The 17,667-nt window shown below is 41.2% G+C and overlaps 1 protein-coding gene across 1 annotated transcript; it reads left to right on the forward strand.

Moving 5' to 3' along the window:
* Positions 1 to 1,105: 1,105 nt before the first annotated feature.
* abcg4a (ATP-binding cassette, sub-family G (WHITE), member 4a) lies at positions 1,106 to 16,320 on the forward strand. Its single transcript, XM_080483461.1, has 15 exons — positions 1,106 to 1,744; positions 4,020 to 4,257; positions 8,879 to 8,996; positions 9,086 to 9,218; positions 9,292 to 9,342; positions 9,726 to 9,871; positions 10,905 to 11,028; positions 11,903 to 12,017; positions 12,104 to 12,243; positions 13,304 to 13,402; positions 13,503 to 13,671; positions 13,749 to 13,849; positions 13,934 to 14,092; positions 14,665 to 14,783; positions 15,044 to 16,320. Exons 2-15 carry the CDS (start codon positions 4,029 to 4,031, stop codon positions 15,267 to 15,269), a joined length of 1,929 nt encoding a protein of 642 aa, XP_080339587.1. The 5' UTR covers positions 1,106 to 1,744; positions 4,020 to 4,028; the 3' UTR covers positions 15,270 to 16,320.
* Positions 16,321 to 17,667: the final 1,347 nt, after the last annotated feature.

A 17,667-nucleotide genomic window follows, 5' to 3' on the forward strand; every position in this document is an offset into this window, starting at 1 on the left:
AATATCTGACATATTCTTTTTTTTCCAAGTGGTATAACTATTGATCATTTTATTTTCAAGAAAAAATATAATACATTTTCAGAAGTGAATTAGTTGTAAGTGTGATGCTCAGTGAGGAAAATAAGTCTTCAGTGTGATGGTGAGGATCATCCTCCTGCTGTTTATATGCCACAGGTCCAAACTGACTTGTCTTCATTACACCAAGGTAAAAAGAAGAAAAAGTATTGTCACGTAAATTTATCTTAAAGACGGTGTGATGAATTGCTATTAACCTTTTTTTTTTCTTTCTTTTTTTTTGTGTGTGGATGTGTCTCAGATTCCAGCCCCGAGTGATAATATTAGCCACAATCAGGAGGTAAGTCACACAGAGAGAGATGCTCGTTTTAAACCGGGTCTGATTAAAGAGGAAGGTGCGATTGGCTAAAAATGGTTTTGATTCCCTCTCATGGGTGATGTAAGCCGTGTAGGTCCCGCTTGAACGCGAGTAACCCCGGCTGTTTTACCGAAAATAACCCGGGCACTGCAGCATCAGCACCCGGCAGCTGCGCAGGTGCGGCCTTTAAAGAGACAGAGGAGCCTACATCTTCAAATCTCACCCCCCCTAAAAAAAATCTCCCCTCAGGTTTACTCCCACTGTCAGCAGCAGGGAGAACACACATCAAACCAATTTATCAACCAACACAGTCTGACAGGAAGGGATATTTGATCAATAATAGAGACTGGATTTCACTGCACAGCTTTACTCCCTCTTCCTTTATTATCCAAGAACTAAAAGTAGAAAAACAAACAACGAAATGTGAAGCTTTTAATAAATCAGTCTCAATTGTATAACTATAATTACCAATGAAGTGCCTCCCAACTCTTAGGAGAGCGTCCCAGCATTAAATCAGCACAACACCGCAAAATGTCCCGACAGGAAGTTGGACATGAGTCCAATATTAATGATCCCGCGACAAAACACTTTCTATTTTTTTTCTCTCTTTATGTTGGTTATTAGGAGATGGTGGAGGTGCAGAGAGAGAAATATGCGAATCTAAACAGTGTTTCCTCCACAGCATCCTCTCAGCAACGCCCTGCATCCCGGACCGGCGTGCGCACGGTGCGCAGCGCACAGACGCACGAGCCGGTGAGAGGATGACGGCGGCTGCTCCATCGAGCTGCAGCTGATGCTGCTCAAGCATCTGCACCACTGTTTTGGAGCCTTTTCAGTCCCCTGTTCGATTCCAGATGTCCGGGGAGTAAAGATTGCCATCAGCACACCGTGCGGAGGGAGATGTACGTGAGCAGGCGTTATCGGACGGATTTCATGAAGGGAAGAATAATAATAATAATCGTGGCGAGGGAAAACATGACAGGTCCCCTGACGATTCTCCGGGATGCAGCCATAGTCTGAGGCCGGACATGATTCTAATCTCAGGGGTTGCTGTAGTGGATGCGGGATGATGTGCGCCGCACCCCAAGAGATATCGATAAGAAGAATACAGCTCGGTCCTTCAGTGCCCCACAGCCAATCCGGATTTTTCTGAGACTGTGGTGCACAGTGAGCATCTTAATTTGTGTGTGTGTGAGTGTGTTTGTTTTGTTTTTCTTATTATTGCCTGGCTGGGACTGTTTGAAAGAGCATCTCATGTGGACGGATTGGGCTGTTTTGTCTGAGGGGATCAACTGAGCACTGTTGCTCTCGTCCAGGAGTGGAAAACCAGGGGTGAGCTGCTCACCTCCATCATACAACATACAATAATAAGTATGTTCAATTGTTTGCCTGTGTGCTCAGTGTGCATGTGTAATGTAACAAACCAGAACTGATTGGTGAATTTCCCACAAATATGTCTTCCGATCAGACTTGTGTGTGACTCACCTACATTCAAAACTCACTTCCGACTGTTGCTGTTTTTCCAGGTTAAAATTGTGTTTTCATCTTCATCAGTTTACTGTTTACAGGTGCTTTTTGAAGCGCACCCTCCCATGTCCCTCCAAAGTCTATGCAGAACACAGAATGACCACATCAATGCACAACTACACAGATACATTTAATCACCATATTTCATCCACCAAGGGGAGACTTTTACTATCTCTGGCTATGTGTGCTCACGTGTCCTGCCTTTGGGGCGGCACATGACGGGACATGGAGGCCTTCCTCTGACTGAGAGGCCATTAAAGTCTCTCAGTGTTTTACATGGCTTATATGCAGCCTGGTAATGGAAATTCACTAATGGCAGCGATCAATAGAAGCCATGGTCAATTTTCATCTCTGGACCACTTCACGTGAAGATATTTTATTACACATACAGTAGGTCATGGATAGTAGACAGTTGGTGGGAGTGTACTACAAGACTGCAGGGTATTGCATGACAATAATACATGCTTGTTATCAGTGATCATGTTTACAGCTTCCCATGCCTTTCTTGTAAGTCATTTTCCTCTGTCATCCTTTTAGAAAGATGATATTATGAGGATTAATGTTCTTAAACTGATCAAAGTTTGGATAGGGTGTCGAGGATGATCGACTCATTTGTCATATTGAGCTGTTTGGCCTGTTTTATTCATCCAGAAGGGAGCTATTTGCATTGTGGCATTGTGGATTATAATTAGCAACAATTTCCAGCCTGCTTAATCACAATTTTCTTTTAATAAAATAAATTAGAGATAATGACCTTAACTATTTGGAAATAGCCTTCTTTTCACTGTTGTTTGGTTTGTTTGTTGTGTTACATAATCGGAGATGTACATTGGATGACAACATGCAGGAAAGCTAAATAATTATTCTCAAAATACATCAAAATAAATCTAATAAGCATCAGGTTTGGTTGGTTTGCAGTGTAAAGATATGATGTTACCGGGTTGGTGATGTAAATTGCTCAGCATGGTAAGTTTAATGGGTCCTTTTAAAACAGGTAGATACTCAAAAACGTTTTTGTTTTTACTCTAGTGTACACATTTCTATAAATATCCAGTAAATTCATTAGATTTGCTAATGCAGCCTGGAAAGAATAGAACCTCAGAGAACATGCTTCTGCAAAAATTGGGTTACAAGTCTGAGGTCCATGTTTTTGTTACAATTGTTTTCCGCTTTTACAAACAGTCATGAATAAATATCTTCTACATTTTTCCTATTTTTTTGTTTTGTTTCACACCATAACGCAAACTATACAGTTACAGGCTGTTGTTTACATCAAAATACAATATGTCATGTTGCGTACTGTTAGAAAGTCTGCTGTCAATCATGAATTATTAGCAGTCAGACACACACACATAATCTGTTTCTGAGTTACAATTATTGAATAATTACACAGTCATATGTTTATTATTTATAATAATGTGATCAGGGCCACAAAAATAACTTTAGATCTTTTAGATATTAATGTTTTCCCCCATCAGTGACGTAATATTTACTAGATTCTCATTGTGGATTGATCATTTATCGACAAACTGTGTTTTTCTTTTCAGTTTCAACTCACTTTGGCTTTTCAGTTTACACTTCAGACAGGCCGCCTCGTCGAGGAGGAAATTCATGTGAATCAGCAGTCCTGTAAGCATGCTGCAGGACTGAAACCAGATCCCAGCTCCCCACACTCTGAATCTCATTGCCTCGCAGCAGCCAGTCCATAGAAAACAATCCTAATCAGATCAATGTCCAGAACCTTGTTTTAAGATGATGTGTGCAGGAATCCTAAAATCGTTCGTGGAGCACACCTCTGTGTCCACTTGTTTGCAGAGGTGATAAATTCCTATACTGCACTATTAGTTCTTAAGAAAACAATCCAAATCAATTGAATGTCTAGTCTTTATTGCAGCATCAGTCATGAGTCTTCAATGATTTCTAAATAAATGTATACAGCACTTCAACATGTATCAGTTTGCAAATGATTCCTCACAAACTAAACAAAAACAACAACAAAACCTTGATATACATTTAGAATCAAAGTTTTTTTAAAATAAAAAGTAGGATCATGAGGCAGGGGGGCACTATCATTTTGTTAAATCTTGCTCTGATACAGGATGTCTGCTCCTCTTTGCAGCTTTTCAGCATGGCAGAAAAGACAATGGAGCAGGGCTCCGTCAGCATCCCCATGGAGGAGGCCAAGCTCCCCGGCGGAGCCCCTCAGGAGGCTCCCCTGCTCACCCACCTGAAGAAAGTGGAGAACCACATCACTGAGGCTCAGCGCTTCTCCCACCTCCCACGCCGCTCTGCCGTGGACCTGGAGTTTATTGAGCTCTCTTACACCATCCGGGAGGGTCCCTGGTGGAGGAGGCGAGGTACTGTCAGCGCCGTTCACATAGTAACCTTGATGGATGGGCAGAGCAAACTCCACCCTTGGCGATCGATAACTGGCGAGCAGAAATTTCATGGGAGGCCTTTAAAAGCCTATACCTGACATTTGAGAAAAATATTTTTCCTCAGTTGTCTTTGTTGTCTCGCTCCATTTTCCTGCCACACGCGGCCCAGGTCCGGTAGTTACCCATGAACACTTAGGCCTTCAATCTCTCGCCATGCTGTATCAGCCTGTGGGCCTGTAAGCTTTGCTGCACTCAGCAGAGTTTAGACATAGTAAATAATTTACACTTGCAGGTTGGCACAGTGCTTGGCTGTCTTCTTCCTGTGTTGTGTGACGATAGGCGGTGACAGAGAGTCAAGCCCACGATCTGTTCGTGAAATATGACGTTTTTCAACTCATTGCCCTTATCACTGAGGCGACCTTTGCCTCTCGCTGTCCATCAAACAAAACCTCCTTATGCAAACTGTTTACAATTAGCTGCCCTGGTCTCGCCCTGTGTGTTCAGCAGGGTGGGAAGTGGGTGCTTCAGATGGTTTCGTTCTTTACATTGTCCACATCATATCCTTGGGAGGGCTTTACATGAAGTATTGCAGGTTGTGTTATTTTAAGTCTTGTGTAATATTGACATGAAAGTCTGGCAGAGGCGTGCCAGCTGTTCTATTGTGAGGCTTCTGCATGTGTACAGCATTAAAAAGGATTGTGGCTTGAATGAAAGCTATTGGGGGTCTCGTAGGAGGGAATCAGTAACTTTTGGCTGTGCTTTGATTACCATGTTTTCCTTCACTGGTCTACTCACGGGCAACCTGCAGTTTGTGTTTTAATTTGCGTTGGCTCTTGGGGGTGTCTGCTTGAGCTCATCAGGCTGACGATGTGTGACTAGAAAGTCTTTTTCTCCAAGCTTCACAAATTTGACAAAGGCATTGTGTACGCGGTGTCGAATGCAGCTGAGATTTGGATCACATTTCTCAGGGAACCTTTAAACACACTCTGCCACTCTTTTGCTAAACATTAGCCTTCACTCAATATTATTAATCGAGCGTTCTTTATTCCTGACATATGTTGTAGTTCACACTGTGGGGCTCGTCACAGTTTGCGACTTATTTAACAAGCTAAGCTCAGAGCTTCTGCCTTAGCTCTCTGATCAAAGCTGCAAAACAGGCGTCATCACATGCAGCTTAGAACTGTTGTGCGGCTCCTTCATTTCATTGTCAGTGATTTTTTTTTTTTTTTTAAATCTATGTCCTTTCTGCAGACTTATATGTACACGGCTGTTAGTGAGGAAAGAGGAGAAAGTGTATGACGTGTAGCCTCGACCCAATGAGCCCATGATGTCATTTGTGTTTTAATGTGTTTTAGTCTTTGAATCACATTACTTGTGAGTCATCCCTTGAAAAGTCCCTGTTCGACAAGAAAAGATCAGTAGAAGGAAGCTCTTGCAACTGCAGTGAATGTAGACTTTAGTCCTTTTATTGTAAGAGGGTTCAGGAGGGTTGGCTGATGTATGAGCTGCCCCCTGTTGCATTTGTTATCGTAGGTTACTCTTGTTGGGGCCATCCATTTATCGGTGCTCGGATGAAGCCAGCGTGACCCGCTTTCATGTTGAAGGTATTCTCCTCCCTCGGGAGATAGATGGTGAAACACTAGCCCAGCCTTGGAAGGGGAAGGACGAGCAGTGGGAGGGTGAGCAGGAAATGTTTACATGCCTTAAGGCGATTTACTAAGTGCTGCTTTTCTGCACCTGCACTACTGATCTCCGTATGTTAGAGGGGAGAACAGGAGGGTTGTTCTTATGCGGAGACACAGCTTTAATTGCTCTGTGCATCCTCACCAGTGCTTTTTTTAAAAATGCTTTGCCATGCACATGATAACTCTAATATACGGAAGCAGGTCCTTCTTCAGCACTAAAATGTTGAAATTATTTGGGAGTACAGTTTTGAAAATGTATTATTAGGACCAACAGGGAATTAAAAGAAATGCTGTTCAAAGCGTGTTTGGCTTAAACAAAACTGAACTCACAGTTTTACAGTCTATTAACAGTAAAAATATAATAATAAGTTAATTGCAAAGGCAACATTTCCTAGCCTTTCATTTACTGATCATTCTGATGTGGGAGGAGGAGACGACTCACAAGTAATCAACGACACATCTCATTGCTTCATTTGGGTTCTTACATTTGTTCATTTCCATTTTACCCTGTGTGTAATTTCACAGCTTGGACAAATTCATTTAATAATGTCCTCTATGCTCTATTAGGTTTGCTCCTCGGACTAGAATTACTCATAATGTTGTGTATGCATTAGGGCATCATGTTAGAAAAGAGTGAACTTATGAGAATTATGTAGCTCCGTCCACATCTACATTAGCTGCCACTTTTATAACACATCTCAGTTCTGCGACTGAACTGTGGGTGGTAAAGTTGCATTGTGGGTAAAGTAGATATGCTATACTTGACAAATGATAATGCATGAACTGAAATATGTGCATTACTCTGCAGCTTTAAGTATGTTGTTTAAGGCAGCGCAGAGTCTGTACACTGATGCACCACTTTTTTAAGCATGACTTTATACATCAGCAGCACATCCCATCATTAGTATTTAATATAAAACTGAGTTTGTTATGATTAATATCTCTTTTGTCCTTAATTGAAGGTCTTACTGTGTTGTACGACCTGTGTTGATTTTTTTGTTATGGTCCTCCGTTTGAGTCATGCGCCGACCACACCCCATTCATCTGACTCCACTGTGAGATCACCTGTGAGATCAGGCTGGACTCACTGAGACTACACTGTCATCTGCTGTTATGTTTGTGCATCTCTGGGGGCGTCGGGGGTGGACAGCAAAGCCCTCGTGAGCCAGCACGCTCTCACAGATGAGACCATTATCATGCGTGACCTACAGCAGTGGTTAGATCATCAGTATGCACCACATACCGGGGCATGGCTGCTTCACCGACATCAGACAGCCTCCACTGTCTGAGTGGAGGTTGTCTGATGTAATAGCTGTGTGAGGAGGAGGAGGAGGGGACGCTGCCATCAGGTGCTTCACTCAAGGAAGGTTTAAGGTGGCTGGTAGGCAGCTCTGTTGAGACCCTAATTACACAGCTCAAGACAGGAACAAGTGCTCGTATGGACCCTGGAGAGATGAGTAAGGCGAGGGAGTCAAAGGTGACAGCAAGCAGGATGCTTACAGCCCCTTTTAACTTTCCATTTCTAGAAGCTTTCACAATCTATGTCAGCTATCAGGCTGAGTGTTGTACTGTCCCTGCTGTGCTTCACGAACCACCGAGGTTAGTAAATGCATCATAACAACCTCAGTCTTCTTCATTTGCAGGCCAGACCACAGCAACCGTTCTTAAAACTGCTGTAGGAAACTGACGCTGTGTTTCCGTTGGCGCTCGTGAATACACCCTAATCTGAAATCCTCAATAGCGTGGCGTACTTTTCCTTTGTCCCCCAGCTCTGCTTTGCTTTTCACCTGATGCCCAGCCCTCCGACAATGCAGTGTTTTGTTTTGTTTTGGTTTGGTGCCGTCTTTGCTGCCAACTTCACTTTAAGTATTGTCTTTTCTTGAGTCACAGATAGCTGCATATGCACTTGTTTCGAGTTCACACTTCCCAGAATGTCATTTTTTTTCACAGGTTTCTATAATCACTGCTAACAGGGACAGTGTAACAAGACATTTTCTTGACCACTTGATTGACTATGTTGTCATCTCTTTGTGAGAGTTCTTGGTATTCAGATTCGACAGACTGTGATTAGCTCTGATAGAGTAAAATTGTTCTTGCTATCTTCAAAAATCATGATGAAGTACTTAAAAACTCGGTGAACCGACTTTCAGAGTGCCACACGGCTCAAGATATTAGACCGAAACAGAACAGCCGCTAATCTTTTCTACTGTCACGAGGTTAAAAGGATGTTTAAAAATGAGCAGACACGTAACTGAACAAGTGGACTGTCCATGACCTCATATCATCGGGTAAAGATAACTGAACACTGAAAGTAATCTAATTTGGTCTCATTTTTTTAACATATAGTGGTGGCTGGCCAAGAGAGCATTCTAAAATGCTTTGAAAGATGCATTGATGTGTTGTTTGCAAATGTAGGTACCTGATATTCCTTTTGTTTTTCCTAAACTCAGACAAACTGTCATTTCATGTAAACCAGAACCAAAGCACATTGATTTTCTAAAAGGCACTAATGAAGCCTTTGCTTCTTTTTGTTTACAAGTATGTTATTAAAAAAGTCTTAATAAGTGCTCTCCATTCACTATCTGTTTAAAAGAACTATAATGTTTCATCACCAGAGGCCTCTCTCAATCTAAAAAAGGCAAGATTGTTGTAATGTGGTTTTTAAACACACTGTATTTAAATGAAGTGAACATTGGCTGAAATAATAATGAAGAGGCCCACCTAAGACATTTATCACCAGCGGCCACTGCCTGTTTTCTTTGTACATGCTTGGGTTTTTTCAGGGTCGTGTGGCATCTCTAATTCATAAAACAATTGAATGAATGTAAGATGTGGACATTATTAGAAGAAAGAACATAATGCCAATGCCAAACCATTTAAAGATACATAAATATTTCTTCTTCTCTCTTTATCAGGTTACAAAGCTCTCCTTAAGTGTTTGTCCGGAAGATTTAGCAGCAGAGAGCTGATCGGCATCATGGGGCCTTCTGGTGCCGGGAAATCCACTTTGATGAATATTCTGGCAGGTTACAGGTGAGATCTGGGGCTGTGGAGGTTTATGTCACGTAATGCAATGTGCATTAGGTCTATTTAAAACTTAATAAATGTCTCTCTGTAAACAGGGAGACTGGTATGAAAGGCACCATCATGGTGAACGGCCGACCAAGAGACTTAAGGACATTCAGAAAGATGTCCTGCTACATAATGCAGGATGACATGCTGCTGCCACACCTCACGGCGAGGGAGGCCATGATGGTGAGGTTCATTGACTAATTGCAAAACCACTTGTGTCGAGAAGAGAATCTCTGAAATCAAGTCTGTCTTTCAGGTTTCAGCCAATCTGAAACTGAATGAGAGCATGCAGGTCAAAACAGAGCTGGTGAGTTTGACTATATTGATGATGGTACATTTATATGTAGAGAGGAGGCGAAGGCAAGAGAACGGGAATGTGTCTCATTGCGGTTAAAATTGTATACTGTATAGTATGAAAGCTAACTTTTAGTTTGATTTTCTTGTCTTTTATAATTTGAAATGTATCACATAAGCCCCCCCAAAAAACACCAAAATATCTTGAGCAGCATCACAAAAAACAGAACACGTTGATTGACAACCACTGCCTTTAGCCACTTCCTTCTACACCCCTGTACAACACACATCAATATTAGGGTTTAAGGTCACAATATGCCGTTAAAGAAGATTTATTACCCACAAACCTTTTTGACTATGTGTGTCAATGTGCTCCATCATTTGTTTGGGTCGAAGGTGGATGAAATCCTGACGGCTCTGGGCCTGCAGGAGTGCGCTCAGACACGCACCAACGCTCTCTCCGGTGGTCAGTGTAAAAGACTTGCCATTGCTTTGGAGCTGGTCAACAACCCGCCCGTCATGTTCTTTGATGAACCCACCAGGTATCGGGAAGAATGACCAAAACCCCACATGGATCATGATTTTATGGCTTCATTTATTTTTCTAAACAGGAAATGTTTCATACTACAATCCTGACGTAGCATCCTAAACACAATTAAGGGTTATTGTCTGTTATCTTTAATAAATGGACATAACTTAAACTTGTTTAATGTTAAATGTACACATGATCAGATATATCTGTTTTTATATGTTCTTTCATATTCTTCAGTTTAATGGATCATTGATGATTGATGATTGATCTGAACTAAATATTGATTGTGAAAGCAAAGGGACACAAAAATCCTGTTTATTTCATAACGAGAACTCTAAAGCAGAAGCCTCTTGGTTTTTTTCTTGGTTTTTTTCAGATATAGCTCAACTATTGTATCACAAATTTTGCGTTTGTCTTAAACTTAGACTTGTTTAGAATATTTGTGGAAGTTGTCCAAAAATAGTTACTTGCCCAGTGAATTATTAAATCTGTCATTCATTGATATGATGCTAAAGCACAAAATGTAATCTAATTGTGATGCTTTAAAGTCAGTGTGATTCATCATTATGTGCCATTGACTGACAATGGCTCAGCAATTCAATTTCAAATAACTGAATTTTAAACTCAATTTCTCTCTGAAAAAGTTTCAACACCGAATATGTTTCTCACAAGTACTATAAACAGTTGGCTACTTGCCATAGTGGACCGTTGTCTATATGTCTTTTATCACTACATAATGCATAATTTGCAAAGAAAACAAATCAATATGACTTGTTGAAAGCATTTGGGGTGTACTATAAAAAGTTTCGCTGGTTTTATTTGTACAATACTTTGCTGAAGGTGAAGATACTTTTAACGACTCAGAAAGCAAAATACACTATAAGCAGCACAACATCACAATGTAATAATCCTGTAATATCTGACTTTCATCAAGTAGTTGAAAGGAAACAGGGGAACATGCAGAAGTTACTAAACATGGTCACTTTACCAATAAATCTTTACATGACATGCATCTCTCTGTTCATCTCCTTTTCGAATGCCAGTGGCCTGGACAGCGCGTCGTGCTTCCAGGTAGTTTCCCTCATGAAGTCTCTGGCTCTGGGAGGGAGGACGATAATCTGCACTATCCACCAACCAAGTGCCAAGCTCTTTGAGATGTTTGATAAGGTAACTGCCGTGCTTTTACTGCTGTACCCGTCTAACCCTCCATTGACTGCTGCTCAGATGGGTCTGTAGTGCCACATTATGTAATAATGGTGCAATATGTAATAATGTAATACATTTTCACCTCATTATGTAATAACGCTGCATTTTGTAATAATCTGCCACATTTTGAAATAAAAGTCTTGAACGCATTTCGTAATAAACTATGAAACAGTTACTACAAAATGCAGGTTAAATGATTGAATGCACTCAGTGGCACTTACAATCTGGTTTCATGTATTCGCGAAAAAAAGAAATGGCTGATGGAAATACTTGTTGGCTTGTAACGTTAAAAATCTACCAGCCGCCAGTTAAAACCAGATTTAGAGCCCTGCATTCTACCATGGCTGGACAAGAGCAGACTAACATATAATGCTAGTCCAAATAGGGAATTTAAATTTTTCCCAATTATTAAACATAGAATCATGTATACACATAAAGGACAAAGTATATTACATAACTGACCAAATTATTGCATTTTCTTAACAAAAAAAAAAAAGTGGAACACCCATATTTTGTAATAACTGTTGCTAAATGTAACAAATTATTACAAAATGCAGCAAAATTTATTATGAAATGCGTTCAAGACTGATATCATAAAATGTGGCATTACCACATAATGAGGTAAGAATGTATTGCATTATTGCATATTGCACCATTATTACATAATGCGGCGCTACAGGGTCACCGCAGGTTAGAATGATTCACTTTGTGCACCCGTAGCAGCCCAGCAGTCGATATCCAGTCCTGTTGTTTTGCAAGTTCTTGATGTATTATTCAGGGAGTCACTGTCTTGTAAGCTATGTTCATCACTCTGGAATCCTCGTCCATCCACCAGCTGTACATCCTCAGTCAGGGTCAGTGCATATACAAGGGTACCGTCCCTTACCTCATCCCTTATCTGAAGAGTCTGAACCTCCACTGCCCCACGTACCACAATCCTGCTGATTTCAGTAAGTCAAATACATGCATGCATGTCTTTTTCCACAGATTTCTTTCTTTTTTTTTGTTCTTACTAGTTTGTCCTCTCTTTGCCCAGTCATCGAGGTGGCGTCAGGGGAATATGGAGACCTGAATCAAGTGCTGTTTCAGGCGGTCCAGGGTGGTCTGTGCTCAGAGGAGGGCAAAAAGAACTCCAGGGACAAAAGTGACTCGTCCTGCCCCTCTCAGTGTCACAGTGTAAGTAAGGCAGCCCTTTCACGTGCCACGCACCGAAGTAAAATAAGACATGCAAACATTTCAACACTGAATTCACCCATGAAACAATAGACGATGCAATGAGTTACATAAAAGAGGCGAGGTAACACATTTCAAACCTGGAAATTGTAAATATGCATCGCATGGTGTTTATTGTGTTTCGACAATGCTCAACTATAGTAGGCCAAACTGAAACAAAACACTTTTTGGCATTTCTCAGCCTTATGTTACTTTTTATTAGCTATTATCAGCTAAAGCTGCATATTCAAACCACCCAGAGCTGCGCTGCTTCATCTCTTCTGATCCATTATGCAGGTTTTTCTGTTTTATTTTTTTGTTTCTATTCCTCTGATTTATTTCCACATTCTTTGTTGTGGAGTGACAAGACTGGTACCGCTCTTGTATAACAACTTTTTTCCCTCTCTCTCATTGTGCTATTTTAAACACAAAGGTGTGTGTGTGTGTGGGGGGGCACTTATACATTCTTGTTTTTGCATTTAATCGTTGGCTAAAGTCCATAATTTCACACACTGAGTTTCCTCTGTCATCTCGTTCTACTTGATGACACAAAGCGAATCTGAGCAGTGTTTTTGCTGCTGACAGGAAATAAGAGCCAATGCTGTGTTCGCCTCATATATCATTTAAATCTGTGGTTTTTAAAGTGTGGGGCTGATGTAACGTCAGGAAGCTGAAGCTTCAACAAAGAGCGTGCGTTTTATAATTATGATGTTTTTCATTTTCATTTTAATGTTAGTGGGGAGGGTTAGGAGGTGGGGGGCTGCGGGGGGTAGTGCAGCACCCTCTGTCAGATGGTAGAAGACCTGCATAGCTACAGTTAAAACTATTTAAACCACAATATCAAACTATACCTTTTAGGACAAATATTCTGAATATGAGTATTCATTGTGTGAATCTGGCTCTTCAGTGGTTTTACTTTACCACGTACAACTGCTGTACACATTAGTTTATTCATGGTTGATAGTTGTAGAATTTCTTCTTGTGTTTCATTGACTGTTTGTTCTCATCATCTATCATTCCATAGGACACTGGGACCCTGGAGAAGCATAGCTTTGCCACCAGTACATTCACACAATTCTGTATCCTCTTCAAAAGGACTTTTGTTACAATATGCAGGGACACGGTAAATAAGATGCATCTGCACATTTTGCACTTCTTTTTATTACTGGGCATAAACTATCGGAACGTGTGTAGTGTTAATATTTTGGTTGTTTTCTTTCCAGGTGCTTACTCACCTCAGGGTGATGTCCCATCTGTCAGTTGGAGTGCTGATTGGTCTGCTCTACCTGAAAATTGGAAATGATGCCAGCAAGGTTTTCAACAACACTGGCTTTCTCTTCTTCTCCATGCTGTTCCTCATGTTTGCTGCACTGATGCCAACAGTACTGACCTGTAAGATGCTAAGATGGTCGAGTGTGTGTTTGAGTGGCCGAAGCGGAAAGTATTTTAACACTGCTGTTTGTACACAGTTCCTCTGGAGATGTCAGTGTTTATGAGGGAACATCTCAACTACTGGTACAGCCTGAAGGCCTACTATTTGGCTAAAACCATGGCTGACATACCGTTCCAGGTAATCTCTCAGTTCTCTGGCATTCATTTATTCATGTGTTGAGCGCAGTCTAGACCAAATATATCTAAAAATGACTTTCCACAGGTGATTTGTCCCATCATGTACTGTAGTATAGTCTACTGGATGACCGAACAGCCTCCAGAAGCCGGCCGCTATCTGCTTTTCGTAGCCTTGTCCACTTCCACAGCCCTGGTAGCCCAGTCACTGGGGCTCCTGATAGGAGCTGCATCCACATCCCTGCAGGTAAGCACACTCAACTGCTAAAGTGGGTCATAGTTCAACTCCAAGGTTGGTAGTTCGATCCCCAATCTGTCCCTTGTCAACACGTCGAGCCGCTCTTGTGCCAAGTGAAGGACATTAACAAAACAATACTGAAAAAAGTGAATTCTGCTCTAAAAGTGAAATCTATTCATTTTCAGACCCTAACCTTTCTTTTTTTTCCAAATTCATGACTAGTATTTCTCTTGATTTTACATGTAATCATAAACAAAAATTTGTATGTCATGTAACTCAACACTCTATGAGATTGAGGCGACGAAACCTTCTTGTGGTAAAATCTTCACTAGTGTGTGTCATTGGAGGCTCAGGGGTAAAACAACAACAAAAAATGTTTGCATATAGCTGCCATGTTTAACAGTCAGATGAAAATTGTTTAAAATCATTTGAATGACTTTCTGACGACAAACTCGACTCCCATTGAACAGATTGGAACACTTTGTTTGAAATACTGATGTGAGGGCTAAAATGTTAAGTTTTTCATCAGATGGATTTCAATGTTTTTAATGGAGGTTTCATGCTTGTGCTGTGTTTAACAGGTGGCAACATTCGTGGGTCCAGTCACAGCCATACCCGTCCTGCTCTTCTCTGGCTTCTTTGTCAATTTTGACACCATTCCCAAATACCTGCAGTGGAGCTCCTATGTGTCCTATGTCAGGTACTGTTTTTCACTTCTGCGGTGTTCTTATTTCGCATTACACAGTTCACAGTTGACTGCTTTATTCCAGGTCCGCATGTTAACAACGACATACGTCCTGATACTTCCGGGGGTCTAATATAAATAATGACCTGTAACACGACCTGTAAAAAAAAAAACATTAATCTGACATTAGTCCAAAACACAATGTGAACCTTCTAGTTGGGGATTGATGTAAAATAAGTGTGTTCTCATGTTCTTCTTTGTGTTTGATGTTTCAGGTATGGTTTTGAGGGGGTGATTCTCTCGATCTACGGGATGAACCGGTCAGAACTGGAGTGTCCAGATCCTATCTGCAAGTTTCAGAAGCCAGAGGAGGTCCTGCAGCTGCTGGATGTGGAGGATGCAAAGCTTTATGTGGACTTCATGGTGCTGGGGGTGTTCTTCCTGGTCCTCAGACTGGCCACTTACTTGGTCCTGCGCTACAAAGTCAAGTCAGAGCGCTAAGGTTTCCAAACGCAGCCACTGATGGATTTGGATGCTCGTGCATATCCCGACAGTGTGAGATAGTAAGAAACCATATAGTCTCTCTTCCTCTGTCTCTACCACATATACAAAGACAGATTCAGCACATATCATCATCAGAAATCTGTGCTGCATCATTTCCCAAACTGTACAGTATAACACAGACTGAAATGATTTGCTATTCAAGAAAAAGAAAATCTATAGTTCTTCTATCTCCTGCCCGTTACTAATTAACCACAAAGCAACATAATTTCTCAAATTCCTATTACATTCAAAAAACTAATATTATGCCGTTGTGTATCTGCACCATAAATGAACAGGACACCCAACAAAGAACCAGACAGCATGTTTGGGTTTGTAAATTTCTGCTACGAATGAGTCACCAAAGCCCAAAGCTAATACCGGAGTCTGGAGTGGAGCCATATAATGCGTCTGGGTGCAGGAGTGTCCAGTAAACTGTAGCTTGTCAATCCAGTGCCTGAGAACAAGTCCGAGGCCAACATCCGAATCCAGTGAGTTGGTACATGATTGATCCAAACACAACAAAACGATCCCGGAACAAGATTTCCCCTCTTCTACGTGGATGCCCTCCTTGCCTAACAGCGGCTTATCTCGCTCTCCTGCACGATGGTCTTATGTGATATCTTTGCCAAGAACCCGATAACTTGTCTCCGCGGAGCACGATGTAAAGAAACCGACTGCCAGTGGACGACCTTCTCTGCTTTCCATTTCCAGTGTGGATTATTTTTGCAGAATTTCCCTCCCGTCACTGACAGTGGTCGAATACTTTGAAAAAGGGGGATGAAGTGCTTAATCCGAACTGATATGAATTCCCCCCCGTGGCCACACCTGCAAGCAAGACAGTTTCTTACTGAACTTTGTTTCTGCTATAAAAAAGTGTTCGGCAAAACCTGGAGCAAAATGTGAAAGCAGGTGAGCAGCTTCCGGCCTGAGGTGGTGCGCTGTCTTGATCGCAGGGGGAACAGGCGTGTGAGTGAAGTGCAATAGCAAACAATATACTGTACTACAGTTTAAAAAGAAAAAAGAAAATGTGATGTTTCTCTAATCAGTGTCACTGTTTTGACACAACTCTTTGAAAATGCTTGTTTCCACTCGTATGACTCTAGCTGCCTCCTCCCTGAGCTGCGACCGAAAGTACCCCGGTTCTTCCTCCCTCTTCCTCTCTGCTTCGCTGATGTCTGACAGATGTGAGTCGTCCAAAAACAATGTTAGATACTTGAAATGCTGGCTGGGCAAGTTTTTGTGCCTCTGAACTAGAATGATTTGGGTTTCCTCTGCTTTATTTGTTTGCACACACACCTCATGTCTACTTACATGTATGCTGGGACACACACACACACACACACGCGCACACACACACACACACACACACACACACACACACACACACACACACACACACACACACACACACACACACACACACACACACACACACACACACACACACACACACACACACACACACACACACACACACACACACACACACACACCCTCAGCAATGTTAGAAAAGCCTCTCCTAGTCACAAGGCAATGCAAATATTTTCAAATAGACTTGCTATGAAATATTTCTTACTCAAACTATGCTACTTAGTAATCCTTATTATAATGCATAAAATAATGTGAGTATATAATCAATGATTGTACAGTGAATATGTCATGCTGTAAACAAATGTACATTTGCACTTTTCAGTGTATGGGATTTTCTTTTTTCATTTATTTATTTGTATTTAATTAAATTTTTATATATCCATGTGACAAGCGCTGCTTCAAAGTATAACACGAAAAACAGCAACTGACTGTTGCATGTTCACTCTAGGAATGAAATTTGTGAAATAGAAAATTTCAGAGTATATCATCATGATTTTAGTCCCCAGCCCAAGTGTAAATATCCTGCCATGTCTGAGGAGGTACAAGTCCTCTTCTTTCCAACGAATATTTTTAGAAACAATGGACTCGAGTGTGCGTCGCTGCTGTGGCTAAAAAAAGAAAGAAAGACAATAACAATAAGATAAAAGTGTGTGAAATGTGCCAGATGGAGTTAAGTGAGCTGAAATAACAGTCAACCAAGAGTATCATTGTGTACGTAAAGTGAGCCGACACTCTTTATTAGGAAGCAGCTGGATCAGTTTGAAGATCATTGATCAATGATCAGCTTCACTGTTCAACACACCAGACAGACGTTTCGATCCTGTCATTGATAGCAATAGTTTAATTGTTATACTTCTCAGTGCTGTTCCATCCATCATGGCTCATTTGTTTCTGTTCTAGATTTACTATGTGCAATAACCATCCAAAGTTACTTTAACTCTCAAGGAGGGGAAAAAAATGTGACACTGCAATCAGAAGTTTTCCA

This window comes from Lipophrys pholis (genome assembly GCF_963383615.2).
Source record: "Lipophrys pholis genome assembly, chromosome: 16".
NCBI lineage: Eukaryota > Metazoa > Chordata > Actinopteri > Blenniiformes > Blenniidae > Lipophrys > Lipophrys pholis.

What these genes read in the sequence shown, in the direction of transcription:
- abcg4a (XM_080483461.1), top strand. Translation starts at nt 4,029, where the DNA reads ATGGCAGAAAAGACAATGGAGCAGGGCTCCGTCAGCATCCCCATGGAG. An exon ending in TCCCTGGTGGAGGAGGCGAG is followed by an intron (nt 4,258 to 8,878) that starts GTACTGTCAGCG and finishes TCTCTTTATCAG; the next exon opens with GTTACAAAGCTCTCCTTAAG. An exon ending in TCCTATGTGTCCTATGTCAG is followed by an intron (nt 14,784 to 15,043) that starts GTACTGTTTTTC and finishes TTGATGTTTCAG; the next exon opens with GTATGGTTTTGAGGGGGTGA.